The 13204-nt window shown below is 47.1% G+C and overlaps 2 protein-coding genes across 2 annotated transcripts; one reads left to right on the top strand and one right to left on the bottom strand.

The window, feature by feature from the left end:
- Positions 1 to 1284: 1284 nt before the first annotated feature.
- On the bottom strand, positions 1285 to 1779 carry LOC120645557. Its single transcript, XM_039922339.1, has one exon. It carries the CDS (start codon positions 1777 to 1779, stop codon positions 1285 to 1287), a length of 495 nt encoding a protein of 164 aa, XP_039778273.1.
- Positions 1780 to 8682: 6903 nt separating this feature from the next.
- Positions 8683 to 9542, top strand: LOC120646217 (GTP-binding protein SAR1A-like). Its single transcript, XM_039922893.1, has 2 exons — positions 8683 to 8876; positions 8987 to 9542. Exons 1-2 carry the CDS (start codon positions 8745 to 8747, stop codon positions 9437 to 9439), a joined length of 585 nt encoding a protein of 194 aa, XP_039778827.1. The 5' UTR covers positions 8683 to 8744; the 3' UTR covers positions 9440 to 9542.
- The last annotated feature ends 3662 nt before the right edge of the window (positions 9543 to 13204 follow it).

Consider the following 13204-nt stretch of genomic DNA (forward strand, 5'->3'; position numbering starts at 1 on the left):
GGCAACCTTTATCTTGTGTGCCTATAAGTAATAGTAATGCCGTAGCTTTCTTGAAGTGATAAGCAGCGCATAGAGCAGCTTCTGGACCTACGTGTAGTGCACTTTGGATTCGCCGAGTACTTCACTGATGATGTAGATGGGTAGCTAAACTTTGTAGACGTGGCCCGGCTCATCTTGCTTGATGACCAGGGCAGTGCTCACTACATGGGTAGTGGCGGCGATGTAGAGTAGTAGGGTTTGCCCATCGTCTGGAGTGGTCAGCACGGGTGGTTTTGTGAGAAACTCCTTGAGTTCCTGGAATGCCATAGAGACATCCTTGTTCGACTCAAACTCGTCAGACTTCCGAAGAAGTTTGAAGAAGGGCAGGCCCTTGTCGCTAAGCTGGCTAATGAACCTGCTCAAAGCAGCCATGCACCCTATTAATGTCATCAGGTCCTTTTTGCACTTGGGTGCTTTCATGTACCTGATGGTGTTGACTTTGGTAGGGTTTGCTTCGATGCCACGGCTACTTATGATGAAGCTGAGTAGTTTTCCTGAAGGGACACCGAAGATGCACTTGGTTGGGTTGAGTTCCCATTTGAATTTTCGGAGATTTTCAAATGTTTTGGTCAAATTGGCAATGAACTGGTCATTGGACTTGGTCTTGATTACTATGTCCTCTATGTAGGCCTCGGTGTTGCGCCCGATATGCCCTTGGAGGCATCTCTGGATGGCCTTCTGGTAGGTACGACCCGTGTTCTTGGGGCCGAACATCATGGTGTTGTAGCAGTAGGCCCCGAAAGGGGTGATGAAGGAGGTCTTCTCTTGATCCGACTTCTTCAAGATGATCTGGTCATAACCTGAGTAGCAATCAAGAAAAGAACAAAGGATGCACCCGGCTATTGAGTCAATGACCTGATCGATGCGCGGTATGGGAAAGGAGTCTTTAGGGCAGTGCTTGTCGAGATTTGTGTAGTCGATACACATTCTCCATTCGCCATTTTTCTTTTTTACAAGGACTAGGTTGGCCAGCCATTCTGGATGTGTGACTTCACAGATGAAACCTGCGGCTAGAAGGCGACTTACTTCTACTCCAATTGCCTCCTTTCGATCTTGGGTGAAGCAACATAGCCGCCGCTTGACAGGTCACGCCTTTTTGTCAAGATCCAAGGACTGCTCAGCCTCCTCCCTCGGAACGCCTGGCATGTCAGAGGGCTTCCACGCGAAGATGTCCCAATTGGCACGGAGGAAGGAGGTGACCATGTCTTCCTACGCCGGGTTGCGCTGGGACCCGTTCAGGACTGTCTAGTGAGGCTCATCATCCTTGAGGATGATGGCCTTAGTCTGGTGATCTGGCTGCAGCTGAGACTCAGCAACCGAATCCTTTGTAGGGATCTGTGCCTGGTCTTCAGGGAGATCCTTTGTCGCCTGAGCGACGAGGATCATGTTCTTGGACCATTCCAAGGTCGAGGAGAGGTTGATATTCTCCATCTCGCAAGAATGAGACGTCTGGATGTCTCCGTAGAAGGAGAGGACACCTTTTGGCACTGGCATCTTCATGAGGAGGTACATGTGGTTGGGTACCGCCATGAACTTGGCGAGGGCGGGCCTCCCAAGTATTGTGTGGTAGGAGGTCTCGAAAGAGGCCACCTTAAAGTTGGTGTGCTCGGTCCTGTAGTTGTCCCAAGTACCGAAGGTGACGGGGAGGGTCACCCTGCCAACCAGAGTTGAGCCAGCACCAGGAATGAAGCCATAGAAGGCCTGGTCTAAGGGGACCAGCATTGCCATGTCGTAGCCCATGCTCTCCAGTGTCTTGGCAAAGATGATGTCGAGGCCGCTTCCTCCGTCGATGAGTACTTTGGCCAGGCAGACCTGGCTAACTACCGGGCTGACCACGAGAGGGTAGGAACCCGACCAGGGCAAATGGACCCAGTGGTCGTGTCGGTCAAAGGTGATGCGTAGGGATATGGGGGCGCAAAATAAATTTTTTCTACCCCATAACCAAAAACTTCTACTGTTATAGATCATGGGATTACCACTAGACACGCGGGTGCGGAACTTCTGTCGCGCGTCGATGTAGTCGAACAGATGGAAGCCGGCGGTGCAGTTGCGAGAACCTCCTCACATGCGTGTCGTCCTTGTGCAGCACATGCGGCACCTCCAAGGTATCCACACGTACGGAAAGAAGCATTACGATCCGGACTGCTAGGTCTGCGAAGGTAACCTCGGGCTTGGTGCACAGGAGGGGGGGTGGTTACTGTTCGCACGACACTATTCATGCCCGCGGGTACTGTAGCAACTACTATAGCGCAGCCAGGAAGAAGCTAGGGTTACCGTTTAGCGGCCCCCTCCCATGTTTATATAGCCCCTAGGGGCGCCCCCTTTAATGGGCTTCCCTGTTGAGACCCATTAGTGCATCTAAGCCTAGTCTAATTCGGATCTCATCCTCATTAGACTTCTTTTCCCTTAAGTGTGTGACCCTATAGGCTCACGCGTGAATAGACATGGTCCGAGTACTCTTACTCAATCCAATAGTTGATAGCGGCCTCTAACAAGACATATCAACTCTCATACACATGTGAAGATCACATCAGACGAGCCTTCACAATACCGTTACCCGGAGTATCCGGACTCTCTGTCCGGACTATCCGGACGTATACCTAGAGTATCCGGGTTAGGGTTCGGACATATCCGAACCTCTGTCCGGACTATCCGGACATATACCCGGACTATCAAGGGTAGGGTTCGGACATCCGATTCTATGTCCGGACTATTCGGACATATGCTTGGAGATTCCGGGTTTACTGTTCCTTTTGCATCACGATATTTGGTCTAGCTCCAAGCTGACCTTTCTTTCTCGATGCCGTGATTCAAATCCTTGGTTAACACTTAACCTTGGCATGGCCATGCACTTCTTGATCTGACTCACTCGAGTGGCCTAGAAATATCTCTTTCATATAGAGAGGGGCAAATCTCATCTCGTCTGACCATGTCTCACAGCATGTTTCTTGACAAACCCGAAAGCCACCTTTTATAACTACCCAGTTACGGAGTAGCGTTTCATAGCTCCTAATTAAGTCGGTTCATATCTTGAGAACATGCGACAGTCTCAGGTCTAAGGACGCAGCATACACATTGTGTAATGAGAAATCACCGTCACTCGTGTCGCGTCAATTCTGCCTCATGTTCTACATAAGGCCACATTATTAGTTTCATATCTCCATGTCCATGACTTGTGAAACATAGTCATCAACTAATACATGTGCTAGTCTTATATTCATGTGTGTCCTCACATAAACTTCGACTAGGAACATCTTTAAAATAACCATTCAAGTAAAGAGTCTCACAAACAATTCATGTAATTGTCGATCAATACAAGTTGCCTTTCATGGATATTCAAGAAACACTTTATTAATCATGAATACATGGAAATATAATCATCTCTATGATTGCCTCTAGGGCATATTTCCAACATGATGGGCATCTTGGACCAGCGAAGGGGTTCAACTGGGTGCATGAACACCGAGTTAACCTCGCGGTCATGAAGCTTCAACCTGCGCCAACAGGTCTGGATGGTGGAGCCTCCGTAGATGAAGTTGACGGCCCGGTTCTCCTCTTGGAAGTTTCCAGAGGACCTGTTGGGCTATTCCTCACATTCTCGCCTGGGCGAGTTGTTCCTGCGACCTCGGCCGTGGATGCTTCTGAAGCTACCCACACTGTCACGGTCATTGAGTCATGGACGCTTGGAGTCATCCGGGGCGACACTCTTGGAGAGAGCGTGGCACTCGCGCAGCGTGTGGTGGCGTCCTTGTGCCATAGGCACCTGCCATCCAGAAGCCGATCCAAGTCCTCCTAGTTCAGGGTGGTGCGTTACTAGGGTCTGTCGGCCATGGCAACGGTGTTGTTGGGAACCCTCTTGCGATCGCGGCCCTTGGAGGACTCGGCACGGTCGTGGTTCTTGCCGTGTAGGGGAGGACAGTCGTCGCTGCGGTGGCCTTGGTGGCCGTCCTTTGGCCAGGGATGGTCGACAGAGTCGCGGCGATGCTTGTGTGGTGACGGTGAGCTCGCTTGGCGTCCTCCATGTCAACGTACTTGTTGACGACGACCACCATGTTGGAGATGGTCTTGGGATTGCTCTCGAACATCTTCCTCCATAGTTCGATGCTATGGAGGCCTTGGTGGAAGTGGTGGATGACGTCCCTGTCATCAACCTCAGTAATAGTATTACGGTTAGCGAAGTACCTCTTGATGTAGTCATGGAGGGACTCACTCGGCTGCTGCGTGACACTGGCAAGATACCATCTGGTTTTGGGACCCAGGCAGGCTGCCTGGTAGTACAGGATGAAGGCGGTGCAGAGGTCCTGCCAGCTGTTGATGGAGCTAGCCGGGAGCGCCTCGAGCTAGTTGAGGGCTTGGCGGCTCATCATCACGGGGAAGTAGGCCGCCATGATGTCATTGTTGCCGTTGGCCACGCGCACGGCGATGGAGTAGGTGCACAACCACATCTTCAGGTTAGACTCACCATTGAACTTCTCAATGCTGACTGGCTTGAAGGTCGCAGGCCATTGGATGGCTCGCAACCTGTTGGAGAAGGTGGAGAAGTCGTCAAGGTCGTTGACGGGGTCGTCGTCGATGACGATGTTCACGCGTTGTTGAGGTGGGTTGTTCTCCCCTCGGTGGCCGTGGTTGTTCCGGTTGGCACCGGGTACGCCGTACTCCTTGTCGTAGCGTTGGCGATGCTCCTACTCGTCCGCGTCGCGCTCGCGGTGGTGGTTTTTGATGTGCGGGCGTACATCCTAACAGTCGAGGTTGTTTTGGAGGTCAGGCTAGTTGACCTCCTCGTCGTGGGGATGAGGATGGGCCGAGTGGTTGGTGCTGGACTGCGCCCGGTACTGCGAGTTCTCCTTTCTCAGACGCCGAGTCTGAGCCACTGCAACATGTAGATGGGCACGAGCTTTTTCTATCTCAGGAGTGTTAGGGAGGTTCTCGAATACATGGAATACGGTGGCCATGTTTGCAGATGGAGTGGCGAAGACGTTATGGCCGTCGTACTCCAGCACGAAGTCATCGTTGAGGTTCCTAGGTCTTGGTGGAGAGGGTCGAGGTGCAACCCTGGGGTTGCGTCGCTCGACGGGCTCAAGATCCTCCTCCCCTTGAAGGACTGCTGCCTCGTTTTCGCGCTGAGTCACGCGATTAGCATTGCGGTTATGGCGCAGATCCTGATGCTCTTGCTCTTCTCCTTCGAAGGAGTTGGAGTCAGAAGAGATGACCGAGATCTAACGCAAGTCGGGGGAGTTGACGCGGTTAGGCGGGAGGGTGAACAAAGCCGTCTGGTATCCGGTGCCTGACCCTGTGGTCGGGCCAGATCGGATCTGGTCCACGCCGAGTCAAATCAGATCTGCGGTCTGCAGATTCCTCATGAGTACTCGGATCTGGTCCGAGTATGTTACTGAGTTTTTGCGGAGGCCGAAGGGCATGCAATCTGCATTGCCTGGATGACGCAGAGCACTCTCGCCGAGTTGGATGCACTCGGTGATGGAACGGCCGACATGATCTATCTCAAAGATGAGATCATCGGCGGAGACAACAGGATGACGGGTCGTCCTGGGGCGGCCAGTGGCCGCATCACCTATTTTGAGTTTGGAAACCCAACGGGTGATGGAGATTGGAGGGGTCAGATCAGATCTGACTCCAAAGGTGGAGGTGCTTCCGGTGGCGGAGGTGCTTGTGGGTGGGTTCCGGGGAACCGTCGTATCCGGGAAGCTCCCAAAGGTGAAGGAGAAACTGGTGGCAGCCTCCATTTGAATGGAGACGTTGGCGGAGAAGAAGACGCCACTCCTAGATGCCATCAAATTTGCTACAAGGACTCCTGAGGATCCCCCTACCTGGCGTGCCAACTGTCAGATTGCTAATCCGGCATGTCCACCAGGGGGGTGCCTGGCAATAGATTTTAGGAGGAGAATTCCGGAGCTAAGAGATTGATGGTTACGTGATGCAAGGGTTAGATAGGTTCAGGCCACTGGGGAGCGTAACACCTTACGTCCTGTTGGTGGCTGTGTATTAGGGTTTCGGATGAATGAATGAATGATCTATGCTCGGTGGGTACCCTCACGACCCCTTTATAGACCAGGTGCCATGGGTTACAAGTAAAGGATAAGATCTACTCGGGTTGTTTACAAGGAAGCAGGTCGGTTGAGATCCCTAGTAATCCGGGCGTCTATATCGAACCTTCATCCTATTCCGTAGAGGACCCTTCTGCCATCCAGCCGAGTGCCTGTCCGCCGGATAGTTTGAGCCAGGTAGCCGAGCAGGGTAGGCACTCAGACACGAGGACCCTACTCGGCAGGGATGTACCTTGCACTACCTCCGTCACTGGAGTTGCTGCAATGGAAGGCAACACATGTTGTGTCCGACAAGGGATTTGGAGAATAACTGAAAGTTTTTAAAAAATACTTCCTAAGGACAACGAATTGCCTAGCACAATGTACCCTTTAGGATTGGAGGTACAGAAGATCCATGCATGTTCCAACGACTGCATCCTCTACTGATGCGGGTTACTCACATGAGTTTTCAGCAGACTAATAGAAGACGCGGGTTATTAACACGCGTCTCCAATAAGTCATAGAAGATGTGTCTAGAAACCACGACTCCTATGATGGTGTCTTCTTTGCCAACTTCTTACATAGTGCGAAGAAGCAGCAGGCAGCCAGGGATCAGGAAGAAGATGCTCGTGGTGAAGCTGGTGAGCTGAAGACAGGCGGTTGATTGGGCCATGGTAGCAAAGGAGGAGAAGAAACCTCCCTTGGTGGTGATGCATCAGTTCCCCTTTCATTCTCGACCTGGATTGCTGTGACTTTGTCTGGCCCTTTGGCGTCGTCATCAGCACGTCGGTCTGGTTTCAGAACATGCATGTATGGTTCAGTTGTTCTATAGATGCATGGTACAGAGAATCAAGAAAATAGGCACATATTGATATATCTGCCTCTCTATCGCAAGTTCTGCGTTGTTTCCTTTCTAATAAAAAGAAAAGGTCTCCATTGTTTCAGTTCTTCAATCCTCAATGGTCGCAAAAGTATATATAACCCTGTACTAGCCAAGGACCTGTGCACTCCTGCAAATTAGTTGTAAATGCTGCCATTTATCTTCTATGCCAGTGACACTTTTGTATCCCTCTCTTCTGCTTATCTGGTTTCAGCTTATTCCGGCTTATTTCGGTTTATTCTCTCACAGAAAACTTTAGAATTTGCCGAAAATTGTGATATGTGAATCTTAGTGTTCTGTTCCAAATAAACTTGACATATATGTTTTTACTGTAAACCCGATGGTAAAAGTTATAATAGAATGGAATAACTATTGTAGATGTGTATTATTTCTAGAGTCTTTTCTCCAATAGCCGAGGGTTATTGGTTTTTAAAATTATTTCTCTCAGATGGCTGAGGATTTTATTATCTAATTTGGATATTTCTAAGGAGAAAAAACAAATCATCAAACTGTATTTTCCAACCAAGAAAAACATCATGCATTTAGCAGGAGTCTTAATTGGACTAAAAGATCCTTGACTATTAAGAAAAGAAGATCAATAACTATTTCCCATTCATAACAAACACTTGGTAGATGTTTTAAATGTAGTAGCTTACACACTCTGCAGGAAAACGTTGTTCGCTGGTAAAATCGGGTTTCTTGGGTTACATGTTCGGCTGAGCTTAAATGGCTGGGCTGGAGCAGCCAGCCAGATTCGTGCAGCGCCAGCCAGGCCAGCAGCTCGAGCACTCTCTGGATTTGGATTTGGACTTCTTACCTTGCTGGCACTGGCTGGCTCCAGCCCAGCCATTTAGGCCGAGCCGAACAGGCTGATAGGTTGTTGCTGGATAGGGTCAGATCCAACCATTGAACCCAAAATTTGATCTAAGCTGATTTGCTTTAAAATTACTAAAAAGTAAAAAAATGAAAATTTCATTCAGAGAAGACCAGAAAAACTAGGAAACCGGCTGTTGCACATGTTATTTTGTAAACAGGAAATCAAAACCTTGAGACTTGCCCAAGGGGAAGAAGTCCAATAGTATTATAACATTTTCCCGTGCTTATTAAGACACTGACAGATAGAAAAGAACGAACTGCTGAATAAAATGGGGTGTTCTTGTAGTCCTTGATGCATACAGATACATTTTTAGTTTGTTCTATTTTCCTGCTGAGTGCCAACCTGATTGTGTGTTCTTGTCGTCCTTAGAGGTTTTCTTGACTCTACTGACATTATGTGTAAACCAGCGATCTCGAACTGCATGTGCAAGGAAGCTTCCTTGAGTCAGTGACTCAGTGTTACCTGAAAAGATCTGATGAATGGCAACTGCAAACTGAAATTGGAAACCAGAAAAAGTGGATGATGTGGCAGGCCAAGACGTGGCAACTGCCAGATTGGCATGCCTCTGGACGAAGGCAACGACTCGATCGACCTCATCAACGATACATGTCTATCTACGGCCAACAGATCGGAAATCGACGCACCAGATCGACCCGGTGATGTGTCCCTGACCCCATCTCGACTCCTGACGCACGCGACATTAATTTTTTCTTTTGGGAAAATTCGATTCATGCCACCACAACTCCGTGAAATTGGGTTTCTTTTCCCCCTTCTGTAATCTATATGCTTCGATCATGGAGCCATCACCTATATAGAGCCTGGAATCCCTTGTCAGCTCCAGGGCAAACATTCCAACACCTCTCTCGACCGAGATCACCTTGCCATCCTCCTCGTCTCGCCGCCGGCGATGTCATTCCTGGTGGACTGGCTCTTCGATGTGCTGGCATCCCTGGGGCTCTGGCAGAAGGAGGCCAAGATCCTCTTCCTCGGCCTCGACAACTCCGGCAAGACCACCCTGCTCCACATGCTCAAGGAAGAGGTAATCCTGCGCCTGCCTCCTGTTGCCTGCATTTCATCTTCCCTACTGCTGGTTGCTTCTTCGTGGTGCTTGCCGGCCGGCAGGGGCTGACACCGTCGTGTACTACGCAGAGGCTGACCCAGCACGCACCGACGCAGCACCCGACGTCGGAGGAGCTGAGGATCGGGCGGATCAACTTTCGGGCCTCCGACCTCGGCGGCCACCGGATCGCGTGCCGCGTCTGGAGGGACTACTACGCCAGCGTCGACGCGGTGGTGTACATGGTGGACACCGCCGACGGCGCCCGCCTCGCCGAGTCCAGGGCGGAGCTGGGCGCGCTCCTGTCGGACGACGCGCTGGCCGGCGTGCCGTTCCTCGTGCTCGGGAACAAGATCGACGTCCCGCAAGCGGCGCCCGAGAACGTGCTCGCATACTACCTTGGGCTCGCCGGATGCACCACCGGCAAGGGCGCCGTCGACCTCGCCGACACCGGCGTGCGGCCCCTCGAGGTCTTCATGTGCAGCGTCGTGCGCAAGATGGGCTACGGCGAGGGGTTCAGGTGGATGTCGCAGTACATGAAGTAGGGCTGTATGTGTGGGGGTTCCTGCTATCTATCAATCGGTGTGTGTGCAGGTTGCAGAAGTGTGGTGCTATTTCCGGTGTTATCAACCACTGGATATTTGTCTCCATGTTCGTATGAGATACAGCATAATCTTGCCCCTTTGCCATTGATTAACACATTCGGATACAGTGCTTTAATATGCAAAGTTTAACTTTTTTAGAATGACTAGGTGTGAGCCCGTGCATTGCTACGGGTGAAATAAATTCTCTTTACGAGCGTCAACAATCTCCATCATGAAAAATTTATAACTACTGTTAGCAAATAATGCGAAAACAAGATCGAACACGAGACACGATTTTTACATGGAAAACCCTTGCGGAAAAAAACCACGGGCGCCAACCGGCGATCTTCACTATAATAAGAGAGTTACAACACAGGAAATATAACGAGTCATCAACCCTTCCCGTACGGCTTACAAGATGTATATATAGGGTGGACTGAACTAACTGCAGTCAAACACGGAAACAAATCCGCTAATCACATAACCCGAACTGTGGGCCCTCCAGGCGTCCTCACAAGACACACATTATAATTCGGATCATATCTAACAAACTCCACTTTGAGACGAATTCCATCCTGTAGCGAATGAACTATCATCAATGAACTCACTTCAATAATAAATAATCACCGGATCCAAGAGTCAGTAGGACTTAAACTTTAACACCAATCAAGTTTGAGCATAACTCAAACTTAGCTGCAGGAACAGGCTTAGTCATCATATCAGCAGGATTATCATGAGTACTTATTTTGCATACTTTAACATCACCTTTAGTAACAACGCCTCGAATAAAGTGATATCTCACATCAATGTGCTTTGTTCTTTCATAAAACATCTGATCTTGGGTAAGACAAATAGCACTTTGACTATCACAATGAATAGTAATACAAGAAGAAACCCTGCAAAGTTCAGAGTATAAATCTCTCAACCAAATCTTTACAAGCTTCAGAAATAGCCATATATTCAGCTTCAGTAGTGGACAAAGCAATAGTAGCATTCAAACTTGCTTTCCAACTAACAGCACAACCACCAATGGTGAAAACATAACTTGTGAGAGACCTCCTCTTATCCAAATCACCAGCATAATCAGAATGAACATAACCAACAAGTCCATCTATAAATTTTTCAAACTGCAAACAAGCACTAGAAGTACCTTGCAGATATTTGAAAATCCACTGAACTGCATTCCAATGTTGTTTTTCAGGATTAGCCATGTATCTACTAACAACACTCAATGCATGAGATAAATCAGGACGAGAATAGACCATGGCATACATAAAAGAACTAACTCCACTCGAATATGGAACTCTAGACATGTACTCAATATCATCATCTGACACTGTACATAAAACTGAAGATAATCTGAAATGTGCAGCTAATGGAGTGCTCATTGGTTTTGCATCATGCATATTGAAACGACGAAGAACCTTTTCAATATAACCTCGCTGACTGAGGTATAATATACTAGATTTTCTGTCTCTGATAATTTCCACACCAAGAATTTTCTTAGCTGGACCCAAGTCCTTCATCTCAATAAAGAGAGCATAAATGAATCAAATCTCTTATACCATTGCCTAGGGAATTGTTTCAAGCCATAGAGAGATTTCTTTAATCTACAAAAAAGGCTTTCTTTTCCAGGAACAACGAAACCTTCAGGTTGGTCCATATAAATGTCCTCTTCTAACTCTCCATGTAGGAAAGCAGTTTTAACATCTAATTTCTCAAGTTCATAATCATGCATAGCAACAATACTGAGTAATATGCGAATAGAACTATGCTTCACAACTGGAGAAAAGACATCATTAAAATCAATACCTGGAATCTAACTACAGCCTTTAGCAACTAACCTTGCTTTATACCTTGCTAGCTCACTTGGAGACATAGCTTCTTTTCTTTTGAAAATCCATTTGCAACGGACAGATTTTTTATCCTTGGGCAATTTGACTAAATTCCAAGTATCATTCTTCTCAAGTGACTCCATCTCATCTTGCATAGCGGTCAACCAATTGTTGCAACCAACAGAAGTAATAGCCTCAGAATAATTGGAAGGTTCTGCAACACTTTCAATCTCTTCTGCAACACTCAGAGCATAAGCAACATTGCATTCTTCTATCAATGTTTTAACTGGTTTAGGAGCCCTTCTGGCCCTATCAACTGCAATAGAATGTTTTGAAGGCTGCACAGCTGGAGAAGAATGCTCAGCAACAGATGAATCAACAATAATTGGTGATAATTATCATTATCTGGTGTGCTATCAACATTAAAAAATGCTCCACCTGCAAACTTGATTTCACAATAGGAGCATCAGTAGATAGATTGTCAGGTAACATAACAGACTCATTAAAGATAACGTTCCTGCTAATCACAACCTTCTGAGTTTGTGGATTCCACAATTTATAGCCTTTAACACCAGATTTATAACCAAGAAAGATGCACTTAACAGCCCTAGGCTCTAATTTACCGTTATCAACATGAGCATAAGCAGTACAACCAAAAACTCACAATTGCGAATAATCAGCTAGAGAATCAGACCATACCTCAATTGGAGTTTTCTTATCAATAGCAATACTAAGTGAATGATTAATAAGATAGCATGCAGTGGAAGCAGCTTCAGCCTAAAAACGTCTATGCAGACCAGCATTAGACAACATGCAACGGGCCTTAGAGATGATAGTCCTATTCATACGCTCAGCTACACCATTCTGTTGGGATGTGTAAGGAACAGTGTAGTGTCTAACAATACCTTGAGATTTACAGTATGCATTAAATTCCTTTGAACAGAATTTCATCCCATTATCAGTACGAAGCTTTTTAACCTTCTTTTTAGTTTGATTCTCAATCATAATCTTCCACTCTTTAAATGTTGAAAATGCTTCTGATTTATCTTTCAAGAAATAAGGTCATATCTTTCTAGAATAATCATCAACTATGGTCAACATATAACAAGCACCACCAAGAGAAGGCTTGCGAGATGGTCCCCATAAATTAGAATGCACATAATCAAGAATACCTTTACTTGTATGAGTAGAGGTATTAAACTTCACACTCTTGTGTTTGCCAAACACAAATGCTCACAGAAATCCAGCTTGCTGATGCTATGCAAATCGAGAAGTCATCTCTTTCTCAACACTGCCAAACCAAGTTCACTCATATGCCCAAGACATATATGCCAAAGATTAGTAACATCAGAATTGGATAATGAATTAGAAAGTACAACAGCATCACCTATAATTGTAGTACCACGAAGACGGTATAGGTTGGCAGATTTCAAATCACCTTTCATAACAATAAGAGACCCTGTCGACACCTTCAAAACCCCATCTCCACCGGAGTATTTGTACCCTTTGCCATCAAGAGTACTCAAAGAAATAAGATTCTTTCTCATATCTGGAATATGCCTCACATCTGTCAAAGTTCTGATGATACCATCATGTATCTTGATCTGAACAGAACCAATACCAATAATCTGACATGGACTGTCATCACCCATTTTAACAGAACCACCATTAATAGAATCATATGTGATGAACCAATCTCTATTAATACATATATGAAAAGATGCAACGGAATCAAGAATCCATTCATCACCACTATTTCCACATCCAACAAAAGCAACAAGAACCTCATTACCATCAGAACTACCATCGGTAGCAACAGAAGCATTACCTTCTTCATTGGGTTTACCTTTCGGTTTGTATGTGCCAGCTCTCTTTTCTTTGTTCTTCAATT

This window comes from Panicum virgatum, chromosome 8K, assembly GCF_016808335.1.
Source record: "Panicum virgatum strain AP13 chromosome 8K, P.virgatum_v5, whole genome shotgun sequence".
Lineage (NCBI taxonomy): Eukaryota > Viridiplantae > Streptophyta > Magnoliopsida > Poales > Poaceae > Panicum > Panicum virgatum.